Genomic DNA, 16806 nt, shown 5'->3' with positions numbered 1-16806 from the left:
ATAAAAATTTTTGGTGATAAAGTTTAATTGAACGTATTGTAAATATTTAAAAAGGAAGTTAATTGTTCAATGATAATACAGTACCTAATAATACAATTTTTGTTACACTAGAAGTAATATATTTAAATTTAATTTGGTGGACAATTTTTTCCCCACCCTTGGTAAACCAAGTCACAAAAATATCTTGATAATGTCAGGGTTAATTGAAATTGAACTGTATTTTTTTCAATTGAAATCGTCACGACCTCCTATAAACCTGGTCTTCAGCACATTCAACCCTCCAGTAAGCTACATTTGTAATCCACTACTGTTTATTACATCATCACATCTCCTCTTTGAATGCTGATAACGTACTTTCAGTATTTTCCTGTTACAGTTTAGCCCTGATATCTGAGTGTTTGGAAGTAATTGTGATTCTCTTCTGTGTAGTAATGCACATGTTTTTAGACTGGATTACAATTTTGTAATCCACATTAGTGCTAAGGCCAGTCTTTTTAACAGATGAGAATACAAGAACATATTTTTGATTCCTTATTTGTAATCTGATTTATTCCTGTAAGTCGTTAATAAGTATTTCTATATATATTTTCTATTGTGTGTATCCAATGCTTACCCACTTCACTTTACGTGATTCGGGTTTATTTTCTATTGTTGCAATGGTTATTTTATCCTATAATATAAATGATTCAGAGCGGCTCCTGCGTATTTCTTAAGAGAAGGAAAGAAGGTAACAGGACGAAATGACACATTCTTGAATGAAACATGCCACAAATTAGCCAACATGCACACATGTAAGACCAGGTAGTGTTGGCTGTGGCCTTCCCTTCTGTATAGCAATAATCTGTTCTTGTAAACTGAGTTTCCTAAATTTTCCATAAAATATAAAGTTTTCACTTCCATTCATTGTTGAATAATTGCACAAATTAACACTTACAAGGAAATTCACAACCTCACACCATTTTTCGAGCACACTACATCATTACACATGTTGGAAGAGACAATAGCAACTAACACGTAATTGGAACCACGGAAATGGGAATGGGAGGAAAGCGAGAACACTGCACCCACCCACATGGTCTGTTTTGCCACATGTGCATTTTACAAGTTCAGTATCACATGCTTTTGAAGAATATCAGTTCTTATAAAGGCATACTACCATTATTATTCAAAGTTGCCGGTGCCCAATTTTTTATGTTAAAAATAATGTAGTTTGGAGTACCTACTTACTTTCAATTTCAAATACATTTGTACAAAACTGACAACTTGGCTGTTGCCCTGTCTAGTACACAATGAACGGAAGTGAATTTCAGGGGCCAAAAAGATCTGCGATACTAACGTAGAACTACTTCCTCTTTGTTTTATATAAACACGACTTTAATTTTCAAATATCCTTGAAAGTTTCAAACCATGAATAGTAGCCTATATAAAGTGCAATGAATAAAATTTTTTATTTATAACTTTAAAAAAAAAGTTTATATGATGTCTTTCATAGCGTTGCATTAAAACTGTTTTATTGTGCCTCCTCCTAGTTGTGTTATAGTCTGGTTGAATGCAGCATCGTTAGATGGCAATGGAAGCGAGTTTGCTGCATGACCAGTCGGTTTCTATTTCCCGCCCATGCGCTGATTCAGAGGAGGATCTCCTCCCTCTCCGTTCATTTACTCGCTTTAAAACTCTGCTTCTTTCTCTGGCCGCTAGTGCACTGTTGTCTATGTGTGCTAACTGCAGTAAAGGAGGAATAGATTGGCTTTCCTCCACACAAACAATCTCCCATCTTTCTCACAGTTTTCTAGCAGCACATGAGTGAGCATCGTTTAAAACTCGATCAACCGAGGTTTTCTTATAGCTGTGAACTTAAAAATTATCGAATCTTTCTCGAATTTCAAGGCACATATTTTATTTGGTATTTACTTTCAAAAGAAGAAAAATGTGAGGAGGACGTTCCTCCCTTCCCTCCCCCGAGGAACCGCCACTGAAATGATTATGTGGACATACGAGGCATTCAGAGCTATAATGGATCAAGTCCAGGAGATGTAGTTTTGAGATAATAGGACTTAAAGTTAACTTGCTCTAGTGGATTATCTAATTTCACTAGCAATAATTTTCTTGCTCCATTCCCAAATTCTAGATTTATAAAATATAAACAACTGTGATGTTAATTGATGCAACACTTCGGTAACTTGATCCACTATGGCTCAGAACATCGTGAACAAATAATCTGCGCCAAAAGTGACTGGTGTCACCTACCGGCGAATGCTTGGAATTAAGACCTGATCCATTTACTGCTCGGAAAAGATCAAACTTCAGATAATCAGAAAATGAATTAAACTCATTTATGAAAATTTGTGACTTGATCCACTTTAGCTCTGAACGCCTATTTGATAATACAGAACAATGCTTTCTTCTCATATCAAAGAGGCATGCATTTGAACCCAATAGTGACTTAAATTTTAGGAGTAGGAAATTGTAAATCTAGAGTGTACTTTATAATCATATTTTATTGGCATCACTGATTTTAATATAAAAATTCAAACAGAGTTATACTGTTAGATTAGGTAACAGGGCTAGGAGTGGGTTAGGGACAATCCTTTGCATGTCGGCCATACTGAGGCCGAATTTATGGAATGAATGAGGATGATGTGTACCAGCCCACCGGCCACATTTGACCCCTTACTCGCTCACCCAATGATCTCAGAAAAATATAACAAAACAGAAGTACTTACCTCGGAGTAAATATCTGGTGTGTGCATGAAGCTCACTAGCGGCACAATGTATGACAGGGTTTTGCCACATTGTGAAGGCCCCACCAACAGTGTATAATGGCCTCGCATGATTGCAGGCCACGCGTACATCTGAATTCGCATTGGATTTTTGAAATCCATCTTCCCGAGAGCCTGTAGAACCATAAGATTTACATTAAACATATTTTAAAAACTCTTAATATGTGGTGGTGGTGGTGGTGGTGGTGGTGGTGGTGGTAGTAGTAGTAGTAGTAGTAGTAGTAGTAGTAGTAGTAGTAGTAGTAGTAGTAGTAGCAGTAGTAGCAGTAATAGTAGTAATTAGTTTTAACAATAGCAATAGTAGTAGTAGCAGCAGTAATATAAAAAATATCTGTAAAATTTAACTATGTTTGAACTGTGATATACAACTGAGCTCTTAATACTTTACTCTGTATAATGGAGGAACAATTTTCTATTATTTCTTTACGATACCATTTAAAGATGGATCACGAACAAAGTGCAGTTCTTACACGTAAGTATCTCAGGCATACATCCCCCTCTAGACTGAGCTGTATTCTCCTCTTCCCCTCCTAATTCATCAATGTCACTGTCTGTATCAGTCTAGCTATCATCATTGTCACTTGTACTGAGGCCAGGAATAAGGAATATTATTACATTATTCACCTGCGTTCACAATAAATCATGTTCAAAAGACTGTTTCTCTTCCTCCTTAACATTAACATATTCACAATATTTCTTCACTAAACAGTTTTCTGAACTTGTTTCCTTTTCAGTAAAGATGGCCCAATGCCCTGAGTAATCAATTTTTCTTTAATTTCACGCTCTACAGTCACGACAGAGTTTAGTTTTGGCTGATATGGGGGGAGCAGAGGGAAAGGTATCTTTGCTCCTTTATTAATTCATCCATTACTTAATGTTTTTCATGTTCCACTTTGTTTGCCAATTGAAATTGATGAGATCTGGCGTTGGAATCATTGTAGACCATTCCATGTTGTGACAATCAATCTACAATTTAGGAAGGGGTAGATGTTGGGAGTTTTTTAATGTACCTCCACATTATGGTATTTTGCATAATACATAACTATAACACTTCGTGATTCTAATTTCGGAATAAATTCGTTCAAAAACAATTTGCAAAAATTTTCGTAATCCAGTTTTGAAAATTAAGCAGGCAACTTCAACAAGCCTCTCTTTCCATCCCCCAAGAATAACAATAAACCTCTGCCCTGTCCCATTTCTGGTCCTTGCTCAGAGTGTCAGTAGGATTTCATAGAATTCTCTCCCTCCCTCCCCTCCCCCTCTCTCTCTTTCTCTTGGGTGGTTGAATGAATACTCCCGATAAGAAAGTTTTATAACTCAGTAATAAATTTATCCAAATGCCGTTTGCTGCAAAGGACAGAGGAACTCACCAGTTTTTATTGTGATCAATACATCTCCACATGTGCATCTCATGTGGCTCGGCAGACATATCAATGCAGACATATTGGCAACAATGAATGGGATAACAATGTATATATCTTTTTTTTCATTTTCTTGGGTAAATGTCTTTAATGTAGCAGATAATATGAACTTCTTTAAGGACTTTTAATAATTTTCACTCTTTTTTTGACGACATAAATGCACGAATTTTCTAACTGCAGAGTCCATAAAGCTATCAACTTCGATTCTCGTCTTTTTTGTGATATTCTTTTTTGTTCTGGGTGCACAGAAATTCGCCAGAGCTTCTTTTACTATCATAGAGTTGGCCAAGCTTTCAGAAACTTCAGTAGTTTTGTTTGTAATTGTTGTAACACTTATATTCATACCATGTTCTTCTTTCTGATTTTTTTTAACAATTGTGCAACATTGTACACATATTTCGTTGCCTGACCTCTTAGGGATCTACCAGAAACAACTTTAGATGTTGAAACCATTATATGTAGATTATATTGTAAATAAACAGTATAATTTTATAAATACAAAAGAACTTACTAACTTCTTGTGCAGACTATATTTTACACCCAAACAGTGCAGAACTGTCTCATCTCAACACTCAACTGTGCAGGGGATTCTTCTTAATCATGGGGAACATGGCATCATACTAATTCTAGAGTGTGTAGTGTCAATGCATTTGATTTCTATTCCATCTACAGGTTGTAGTGAGAAGAAAAATAAATTTTCTACATCACATATTTTTTCTGCCAAGGAGACTTTCTAAATGAGCTCATTTTTCTTCTCACTTTGCATATATTTTCAAATCTCTGACATATAATATTTCTTCAGTAATTATCTGACATGCAGTTACAACTCCAGGTTCCCATAAGCCATACCAAAAGTTTCACGACATTCTCTCCATGCAACAAACAAATTGCTTTACGCATTAATCCTTTTACTTCATCTTTCAGACCAAGTTCAGCCCATTTACACCTTCAGTCTTAGGTTCATCACAAATAACATGATCGCATTACAGGTTTCGACTCCTTCATACCTTTTGTATGTTCAAGGATCTGTTAACAACTCATACAGTTAATTTCATAAGTTTCGATGCCAGTATACACAACCAGCTGAAAACACAATCACTTTCAGAACATTATGAACTGCACTTTCTTAGCAGGAAAATAAACTTATAACTAATTACTAGAGCAGTGCAAAGGGAGCAGTTGTTCGACACACCGGCAACAGGGCAAGGGTTGTAAATTCACCTTGTGTACACAGGATAGCTGCAAGCAGTAGGTACAGCGTAGTAAAGCAAACGTCAATACTGAAGGAACATGAGAACAGTTCGGTTCTAGTGTTACGATGTCTAAGGCGGAGCAAATTCGTTCGGCAAAGTTTAAGGGACTTAATTCCGAATATGGTGATATTTTTGTTAATTGATTCAAGCATAAAACAAATTGGAATACATTGAATCGAATTATGGGTTTATACCTGATTGTATAACAGCTTTAGAAAAGTCTGTTACAAAACTGGTTGATCAGATTTCCCTACTGCGAAATATCTGGAAGAAAGTGACTCAAGTAGACGATAAAATTGGTAAAATAATATCTGCGAAAATAGCAAATAAGTTGAAAAAATGGTGGATATTATAAACTCTGAAAGATTAGTGACAGTATTTCTGGAGATAAGGATTCCTTTGAAGAACTAACAGAAGTTGAAAAAAAAATGTTTTACAGGATTTTACGTATGCCCCAGTTGTCTCAACAGACGTAGAAAGAAGCCTCTCCACATATAAGGCCATGCTATCAGATAGACGAAAATCGTTTTCTGTTAATAACTTACAAATGTCATTTGTTGTGCATTGTAACAATATTTGGAAGAAATCTGATAACGTATAACATGTGCATTAATAAATCACACTCATTGTAAAGAAAAGGAAAAACAAAAAACTATTTTTCAAGTGCTTTTGTGAATAGAATAACATGAACCCGTTACAAATAAACAGTGATTTTGATTGCGTTCAGTATGAAATCATACATGTATACAGTATATTATTTGTTTAGGATGAAATGGTTAATTAGTTTTGTAATTTTGAAATCTTACTGAAGTATCTGTAGGAAATTAATTGTAGAAACGTTAGAGAACTGTGTCATTTCTATTGTGTTGTCTGTACGTCAACACATCGTGTACATGACCGTCGCTTGTACACAGGGAACACGCCGAGTAATGTCGGAACCCTTGCTATGATGCCATTCTGTCTGTCATGTGCTCTGTCTGCACCACTCTATTAATTACTTCATTTACCTGATGAATTTCTTTAGGAAAATTAGCTTCTGCTATTGACTGAATGGGTCTAGTTCCCATATTTCCATGTATAAGAATCCGAGACATCTGGATTCGATTAGCAATTTTGTGTCCTGCAGATAATTTAGGTAACTGTGAAGATGCTGATAAAGCAGGAAGTAAACTGCAACAGAAGAGTGTCACTTAGGTCACAGACGGAAATATTAAAAAATTAAGAGAAAATTCTTCATTCAGTGTCATCTTGTTATGTAATTTCTTATTGAGTCTCAAAAATCACACTTCAAATTACTAACTCTAATGAACTTAGATATTTAACTAGGCTAGTATAAAAAATCAAATAAAATTTCTAGTACAACTAATCTGGTGCACTATAAACATTTTATTGACTGATTCCTTGCTGAAGTGCAATCACGGATATTAGGAGGTGATCAGAACATTGTTTAGCACAGGGTGGCTTACATTTTGAACACTTACAATGAAGAGTGTACTACATAAACAACATAGAGCATTTCTCAGAAGATACCATTTTTGTTACTTTGTGAGTAAACAATAAAAGTTAGAAAAAAAAGTTTCAGTAAAAGTTGTTTCTCTTTAAAAAGTAGTTTCCAATGGTACCTTCAATGATCCATGTTCTCATTTGAAATTTCGAAGTTGACAACAGGTACTCCTAGAGCCTGATCGCGAACTCGTGGCACCAACATGCGCGACCTTCTTTCTGAGGCTTCGGAGTGGGGAAAGTTCTGTGTGTGCGAGTGACTGCTTACTCATAGAGCGTACTGTTCAAACACCCTTCCAGCAAGATTTTTGGGTGAGTCCATGTAAGTGAATGCAAATTCGTCTTTCGCACAGGTGCCATGAATTGGCGCTCAGGCTCTACTTTCGATTTGTTATAGGAAATGGTACTACCACCAATCGATTCTTCACATAGGCTTTGGTTATCAAAATTTTTTTATGAACAACCAGTATCACATAGTTTTCGAGAAAAAAAGGCTGATACAGGTGGTCTGAAACACCTGGTATATATATATATATATATATATATATATATACACAAGGTGGAAGTGAAATAGCCTTGCAGATTTTCAAACCGAATAGTTCATATTGTATGTAACATAATGCTAAATCATATTGGTGGAAAGTTCAGAATGAAAGAAAAAAATATATACATATCTGTGTGTGTGTATGTGTGTGTAAGGATAGAAATTACATTACTTCAGTGTTTTCACACAAGTTTCTACTCTGAAATTTTAATGAATAAACAAAATAATATACTGGAGTAGGGTTGCAAGGGATAGTAAAGTGCATTCTATAACCTCTCCTATCCAAATCCCATCCTCAATCTCGAGGTTATATGACAGTGATTGGAGTATATGCTCCTGCAGAAGGAGAGGATGAAGAAAATGATCAGTTTTATACAAAACTACAAAGGATTGTGAATAAAGTTAATAGATCTGACATGCTGTATTGATGGGAGATTTAATGCTAGAGTAGGGAATGTCAAGATTGAACACTGTATGGGTGTGCACGGAGAACAAACTTGTAATAGAAATGGCAACAGATTAATTGATTTCTCGGTCTATAACCAACTCAAAATTATGAATATCTTGTTTGATCATGAAGATAGTCACAAATTTACATGGGAAGCTAGGAACTTGAAATCTATTATAGATTATATAATATGTAACAATAAAATAGCAAATATGGTACTAGACACAAGAGTATTTCGAGGCCCAGAAATTGAATCAGATCACTATCTTCTAGTAAGTTCTATACGCATAAAACCCAGATGGTACAGAAAGAAAAAGAATATAAATCAGCCTCAGGAACTATCTTATCGAGTAAGTTTATTTAAAGAGTAGTATAATTTGGCTATATCAGAAAAGATTGGATACTATTATAAAAGAAACTCCAATTCAGAATAATGTAGAAGATGAGTGGAATGCTCTACAAAATATTTTGAAGCAAGCCGCTAAGGAAAGTTTGGGCAAGAAGAAGAATATACTGGAGTTCGAATTTTTTTCATGAACAAACATCTAAATTTAATAACAACAGGCTTCACAAAAAATCTCTGAAAGCAATATTTCTATTCTTTCCTCTTTATTTAAAAAGAAGAGGAAAAACATTCTAGTATTAGAAAAACAGAACTAAACACTGACAGGCTTCCTCTCAGTGACAATGGACCGCATTCTGCAGAAAGTAACCAACTCACTAACAAATTTAATGTCTCAATAACGAATTAATTCCAAGAAACCATATTTTAACAAAGATAGTCCTATAATATGCTTTTGGTTAAAGCAATGTGTATGTACTTACATGAATGTATTTATTCACGTTTAACTTTAAAGTGCATTTTTCTCAGTTTAGGTATCATGTGGGTTGGTTCCTTTCTGCAAAATGTGGTCCAGTTACAGTACTTCACGATCTATGTTACTTCCGAAAGTTGATATACAGTAAGTATACAGAAACAGACTCATGTATCTCATGCCTTACAGAGTATTACAATTCTTATTCTAAACCAGTACATTGCAATAAGCCCTTAAAAAATACACAAAAAGGCAAGTCAATCAGAACGGAACTAATTTTATTCTGATTCCTCTATCCTAAGTTGTAGTGTAAAACAAATGCACGCAAAGATTTCTAATGTGGTAATACTTTTCTCACAAAAAAACTGCTAAAATCGGATTTTTTTAGATGAAAGCAGTGAATATGGAGAAAATGTACCCCGTCGTATCCCAAGAAAATTCGATTATATCTAATTACTTACACACGAATATAAATTTTCAATAATTCGAAAACTGTGTCGAATAAATACTGTATAAGAAGTACACAAAAGTCAGTAATTCAACACATGTTAATTGTAATTCAACACTGTGTAGCAACATTTAAGGTTACTGTATGTACATATATATCATGAACGATATAGAAAGTAAAGAATATTTGAGTGTCTTTATTTTGTACAATTAGTTGACTCATATATCATATCTGTGATGTGTTTGAAAGAATGTTATCAAAAGTGTTTCAGAAAATTATTTTCAAAATAATTGATTATAAATAATCTCACAAATGAAATCAAAACTATAAACAATGTATTTAGGGTAAAGTGCAAAAGTGAAACTGCAGAGGATCTATAATATGTAATAAAAAAAAAATTGAAATTATGGTTTATTTAATGACGCAACTGTCAAGGTTATATCAGCATCGTTGATGTGCCGGAAATTTGTCCTGCAGAAGTTCTTTTACACACCAGTAAATCAACCGATATGAGTCTGTCATGACACAGAAGGCCAGCACTCTACCGACGGTGCCACCCAGGCCGACAATATGTAACAAAAAAAAAAGATTCAGAGATAACATTACAACTTACATTAACCCTTAGGAGCTGTGCGTCCATTAAAGTTGCCAGCTAGTATTATGGTCATGATGTGATATAATATGTTATAAATTGTATGTTATATATAAAATACATTGATATTCTTTAATTTTATATAACATTAAGAACATAGCACTGAATTAAAATAATAAAAAATTTTTTTGTAAATTGAAACCCCATCAGCTTTCATGCATACCATTAGACCGATTGTTTTACATGAGCCCTTCCCATCCTTTACCACAGGCTCAATTGACTGCAGTGGCCGGGACGTGAACCTGCAATCTTAGGGACAGTAAGCTGGCCGGACATATCTTGTGCACCTTAAACCACCCAGCTAACGAACCCAACACGAATTTACCCGATTATCCAGGTATACGAACCTCTGGTTAAGAGTTAGACTTATGGGTGCAATAGTGTATAAGTATTCCAGCTTCTAAGGGTTAAATTGTTCTTATACACTGATTCTGGATTTCAATTTGGAACAGCTGCACTCAATAACAAAAAATTTAACATCTGTAGTTTACTACTATTTTGGAAATATTGTATTTATTTTTATGTGAATTATTCTATATTAAAGTATTAAATAAACTCGAAAATAATTACCATATATCTATATACCAATTATGTACAAATAAACCCAGAGCTCCTTTGTAAACACAAGAGAAAATCTATACTAATAATAAATCTGTAGCAGAAATTTTTCTGGTAATTTTCGATTTTCCAAAAATAATACAATTAACCACCCTGAAACCGAAAATCGCTTTTTTGAAATTTTTGTTTGTATGTCTATCTGTCTGTCTGTCTGTATGTTTGTTACCTTTTCACGCGATAATGGCTGAACTGATTTCGATGAAAATTGGAATATAAATTAAGTTCGTTGTAACTTAGATTTTAGGCTATACGGCATTCAAAATACATTATTTAAAAGGGGGGTTATAAGGGGGCCTGAATTAAATAAATCGAAATATCTCGCTTATTATTGATTTTTGTGAAAAATGTTACATAACAAAAGTTTCTTTAAAAATAATTTGCGATAAGTTTTATTCCTTGAAAAATTTTGATAGGACTGATATTTAATGAGATAAATGAGTTTCAAAATTACAATAACGCCATCTAAGGCGGTGTAATGAAATAAAAAAAAAATGACTTCGTCTATAAGGGGCCTTGGACAGCAACAATCGAAAGCTATGAAAGATAGCCTACAGATAATGTTTCTGTGTTTGTATGAAGTAATATCAGAAGCTAAATTAACCGATTTGTATAATTAATTATTAATTCACCATTGGAAAGTGTAGTTTCTCTAGATGGACATAATGCTATAATGTTATTACAGTAACTTCTGAGTCAATCGAGGACAGGTAAGATTAAAATAGCTTCTTATGCACAGAAAACTTGATAGGCTATTCTGTACATTCGTTTCCTGTATTTCCTAAAATAATTTTTATGACCAAATGAGAGGTCTCTGGATCAAAATGATCGCATTTTAATTATGCAAATACAATTTAAATTAAGTAACATAATAAACGATTTATCCTTATATCAAACACGAATGTTCCCTGGATCAAATGTCCTATTTTAATTATGTAATTACTTTATATTTATTTCTAAAGGGTGCAACGGAGCGCACGGGTATGGCTAGTAAATAAATAAAACTAATAAAAAATATCCCAAAACAACTGAACACTGAAGTCATATGCTAAATGCAATGAAATGGTTCTCTATTTACGATCTCGAGATTTACAGTGAAAGGAATGATAGAAGAGAATTAATAGTGAAGTGTCAAATTACAGCAGAAAGTGGATAACTTAATAAAAACAAAAAGCGACTTTTATCAATTTTTATTTTAAAAAATTACATTGCATATAGCTAAGAATTTAACATATTTTGCATAGATTTTATACATTACACTTACTATGCAACAGTCTGTCTTCTTTCAAGTGAAAACTAAAGGTCTATTCTGTAGGACAGAATGTTCAATATTTCCTCCATTTCCTCATTTCTCGTGAAAAACAACAACTGAATAGACTACAGTGGACTATAGTGGACTTTATGTTGTCAGCAAACAGCTGGATACATTAAGAAGATTGATTGATTTCCTCCAAAGCATCTTAATATCTGATACAGAACAGCTTAAATCCTGTTACTTTAAATTATTCATTTAGCATACGTAACTGCACAACTATGTAGTGTAAGAGAGAAAGTGGAATAAAATAAAAGAATTTCAATTGTAATTTGGAAATGTGTGTTCTGTACGTACACTTAGCGGCAAAAAGAATGGGCCGACTCTTGGTCGATAGAAATGCTAAGTTCTATCGCGCGGTTCACTCGTGTAAACGTAACCCACTCCAAAGCATTGCTGTGGTGTCTCTTCATTGAAAATCGTCCGTCTATAAGGTAGTAAACCTTACGAGCAATGTGTGGCCCAGTGGTAAGAAGTCTGACATCCGTACCAGAGGTTGTGAGTTCACCTCCTGGTACAGTAAAATTATTATTATTTTTTTTTTTTTTAACTTTTACTTAATTTATTAGTTTACATGTGAAATGGCATTTGTTAACAAACTTCGTTATGCCTGCCTTGTAAAAATATTATTGCCCATCACCTGTGGGCTATTAATAGGCGAGACCTGGCCTGTATAAACAAAAATACTTGTTTCACATCCTAAAAAACCGGACGCATATCAAACACAAATAAATAATTAAATTAAAAAAACAAACAATTTTTCAATATATTAACAAAATAAGGCCTGTGACGGGGACTAGTATCTCTTCCACAAACCACCTGCGTCAACAACTGCCCTCATTCTGCGCGGTATGGAGTCCACAAGATTATGGAACAGGTCTAAATTCTTGGCCATCTCCTCCCACCATCTAGAAACTCTGTCTCACAATTCCTCAGGTGTCCGAACGGGTGGTTGTTCTGCCCAATTAGAGTGTAGGATCCTTTTGACTGCAGCCCACAAATTTTGAATCGGATTCATATCTGGTGAATTTGGAGGCCAGTCGACTGGGTCGACATCATGCCTCCTCGTAAATCATCTTTGAATCCGGTTGGCGGTGTGTATTGGATGATTATCCTGCTGGAAGAAAAGTGTTCCTTCTGGATATCGTTTTCCGTTGTATTAACAGATAGCAGTATTGCTTGAAAAAGGAGGGAGGTTTATTATTTATTAGAGTTTGGGCATATTCTAAGAGATATCGCCACATAATTATAGCTTTGCGAGACACATATGATGGCAAATTTGTAATTAAAAAAAGAAGATTGGGGGAGATTCGAACCTCGAACTACTACTATCAACTTGTTCAATAGACCAATGCCGTTAACGACTTATGCTACTGTGACTAGTTAATATCAGTTCAGCATAATACGTGGTTTTCCTGTTCATATTCGCTCCGGTTGATTTTGTATTTATCAATTTTATTATTACTCGTATTTCACTCTTCAAGGGCCCTGGTGTATCTAGAATCAACCCGCCATTCGATTTTATTACATATTTTAGACTCTTAAACAAAATACAGCAAATTTAAATGGTTTAATATGTGTTATCTAGTGAACTATGGCTTTGACGAGACGAGCATGCGCAATGTATGTCTCTGGAACTTAGAAATTGTCGGCCGGCCCATTCTTTTTGCCGCTAAGTGTACATGTGATATTTAATGGATTTATTCTTTGCCTAATTCAACATGAACATAGCTAAATCCACAATTAAGTAGTTACAAAGTGTGTGAGAACTATATGTCCAACTACTGTGCCTCTCATGACTACTGAGTTCAAGAATTAGTAATAGTCTACATATGAGGAGAGCATACTTATGTATGACTTACTTGGTTGTTACACAGACGTCCTTTTGAAACTCAGGTGTGTATGTTAGTATTTACTTAATGAAAATGTCTCACAATTCCAAACTTCGTGTAAAATAATTCCTTAACTATAAAACTTTATAGATAAAGGTACGCTGAGTTAAATCAATGTAGAAAACACCAGTCAATACCTAACTATGTGTATTTCATCCACTTCTCAAATATGAGTACAGAGAAGTTAAATGAACAAGACCTTATAATTATTTGCAGGTACATTCCCTTTATTATACTAACTGAATATGATGTATATTATTCTGAAATGCTAACAAATACAAACAAGTCTATGTTACTATCTGCAGGCTCCATTGAATTCACTAATTAACATACAAAATATAATTCATTAAAATACCAAGCACTGTTATATATAATAAACATAGACAAATATCTTAGTATGAGTGTAAAAAAGAGGTATTTATTATGATTCCCTTTATCAATCACATTACTTTGAGCTACGGTGTAGGAAGTTTTTATTATACTTTTCGTAACACAATTTCTAAATCCTAACATATAAATAACAATGTTATTTAAAAAAGACAGATGACACAAACATCTCTGTTATTCTCAAAATCAAACCTCTAACAGGGCAGTTAAACACAACCTTAACCTGCATTTTAATTAACTGTGAACTTTAATATATTTTTTATCCCACCTTGACTTTAAGTCATTCACCCAAGCATCCACATCTATGAGCAATGAGACAAAGGTGTAACTCTTTATGCCTCAGTGCAACATAAGAAGCAAACTATATGTCATGATGATGATTAATGGAGCTACATAAAATAGCAATAGTAGTGATAAAAGTAATTATGGAGATGGTTGTATCATGAGTGGTGGTGGTGGTGGTGGTGGTGGTAGTCGTAGTAATTTGCTTAATGATGCTTTCAACTACAAAGTTAATCCTATTTTACATCAAATACCAAGAGCGAGAAATGGCCAATAAATTTTGCCTGCAGCTGTCTATCAGGGACAAGATTCTTTTTTATGTGCTGTAAATCTATTGTCCGCAAAACTTATCTGGGCAGTTAAAAGAGAGATGTACGGGGGTAGAGAGGTCGCTTCTAGCAGATGCGAGGAAGGAGAGAGGAGGACGATCTATGAGACGGGTAAAATACATTAGCTTGCTTAGTGTGATTAAATGCAATCCATTTTATAGGTTAAAAATATTGTAGATTTTTTCCATGCAAATTACAATGTAAAATCCACCTACTTGTCTATGTAAAAGCACTCTCTGAGAGAAAGGCAACTTAAATATGAACAAGGATCACTTGTCAACATATGAAAGTTTACTAGAGACGAATAAAATTTATCAGCTTAGTTTTTGGGTTCCAAATGGTCAAATGGTTTAAACTACAGATATAATGTAACTGAAAGCTTTCATACCATAAACATAAAAGCAACACTTCCCAGTTTTGCAGGTTCTGTGAGCTTGTAAAGTACTGTACTACATTTATAACTTGATTACAGACCTGCGATGAAAAAATTTTTTTCGAAAATTTTAGCTGTCCCTTACGTATTTTTGTGTGCTAAAACGGAATATGGCATTTAAAATGTCATATCATGTACAGTTTTTCCACAAAATTAAAATTAATGTTTGTATGGTATTAATATTCAAAATGGGGTTCTGATAGTTTACAGCATTCATACAACAACACTCTTAGTGGTGATTGTTTGTAACTTGTTAGTGGTCATTGCAAATAAAGTCTAGAAGGCTATCATGCTGTAACTTCATATTTCAGTGTGAAACATGGTTAGCCATGGTTGTGTGAACTTCCTGGATAAAATATATTTGTTGTGAGTTATGATTAAGAAACATCATAGAAACATTGAATTCAATTATTCTACATTCACTTAGCTACAACTTCCAATAAAAATTTGGTAAAATGAAACGTGATATAGAAAAACTGAGCTGAATTTTGGATTCAGCACCCTAAAGAACAGTGAATTTAGTATAACATTTTAAAAAACTTTTTATGAACCTTAATTTTGCAGGCCTGTGTTATCATAATTTTCAACTATCAACAATTTTACTAAATGTAATCCAAAGTTTGTTACTATAAAATTATATTACCGTACAAATTCTATCAATCATTATTTCTGCCAACCATACATCAGTATGTACTTCCTTTGAATGACTAACAATTACATCTCAAGCAATGTAAGTAACACATTTGTTTCATTTTGTTATGAATCATGTGATGGTACAGACAGATGAAACGAAGTTATGAGCCAAGTTAGTGGTCTGTATGCAAATACAGTAGAACTTGGTTATAACGACATCCAAGGGACCTTAAAAATTATGTTGTTATAAACGAGTGTCATAGTAACCAAAATTCACATTATCAATCTAGTGAGGTGGAAAATGAAAAACAACAAACTTAATTAGACTTATTTTAGATTTATGTATTGACTTTTAAGCCTATAATGAACATAATAAAATACACGTAGGCCTACAATTATAAATACAGTATTCTGTATTAAAACAGTTTGTTCCTTACTCACCAAACTACTTTATTTTGAAGTGAAGTAATCAGTCATTTTACTCTGTTGTCTTCTACTTGCCCACTACACACTTTCTAGGGCTAAATTACGTTCTATGTTCATAATTTCAGTTGCAGTTTCACTGCTCCCTTCCCTAGCTTCATACAACATGTTCACAATTCGAATGACTTCTAAAGCATCACTCACTTCTTTTAGTGGCCATACTGCGTTAAAATGCGTGCACTTAGTGAAAACTTACTGTCGAAACTGATCTAACACCGCATGAATTCGGGCAGGTTACAATGGGCTGGGGAATTCGCCTGCATTCCAGAGGTCTATGACAGAAGGAGACTGTAAAGAATTTGTTAGGGTCAGATTTCAACAAAATATTTCTTAAAATACTTTAGATTTTAGAAAATCTTATTCCAAACTGAGGTTGAAAATGACGTTATATGCGGGGTAGACGCATATGCGTTTGTCGTATTAAGCAAGATAGGAAAGCATATGTCTTATAGGGAATTAGTTGGGACCACAGAATATTTGACGTTATAGGTGAGGTGTCGCACAAAACGAGGTCGCTATAACCAAGTTCTACTGTAGTAATGACTTCAAAAAGAGACAGTAAATCACAGAATTCCT

General features: G+C 34.2%; 1 protein-coding gene across 1 annotated transcript in view; it reads right to left on the bottom strand.

Annotated features, from left to right (window-relative positions):
• LOC138712500 (putative ATP-dependent RNA helicase TDRD12) overlaps positions 1 to 16806 on the bottom strand; it is a 116056-nt gene that overhangs the window by 54688 nt on the left and 44562 nt on the right. Inside the window, exons 8-9 of the mRNA XM_069844381.1 lie at positions 6462 to 6624; positions 2724 to 2894 (exon numbers count right to left, since the gene is read on the bottom strand). Of these exons, the coding sequence (XP_069700482.1) occupies positions 2724 to 2894; positions 6462 to 6624 (334 nt within the window). The remainder of the gene's footprint in view (positions 1 to 2723; positions 2895 to 6461; positions 6625 to 16806) is intronic.

The sequence above is a fragment of the Periplaneta americana genome, chromosome 13, assembly GCF_040183065.1.
Source record: "Periplaneta americana isolate PAMFEO1 chromosome 13, P.americana_PAMFEO1_priV1, whole genome shotgun sequence".
In the NCBI taxonomy this organism is placed as follows: domain Eukaryota; kingdom Metazoa; phylum Arthropoda; class Insecta; order Blattodea; family Blattidae; genus Periplaneta; species Periplaneta americana.
Note: the sequence above shows the minus strand (reverse complement) of the source record. Positions and strands in the feature narration are given on the sequence as shown.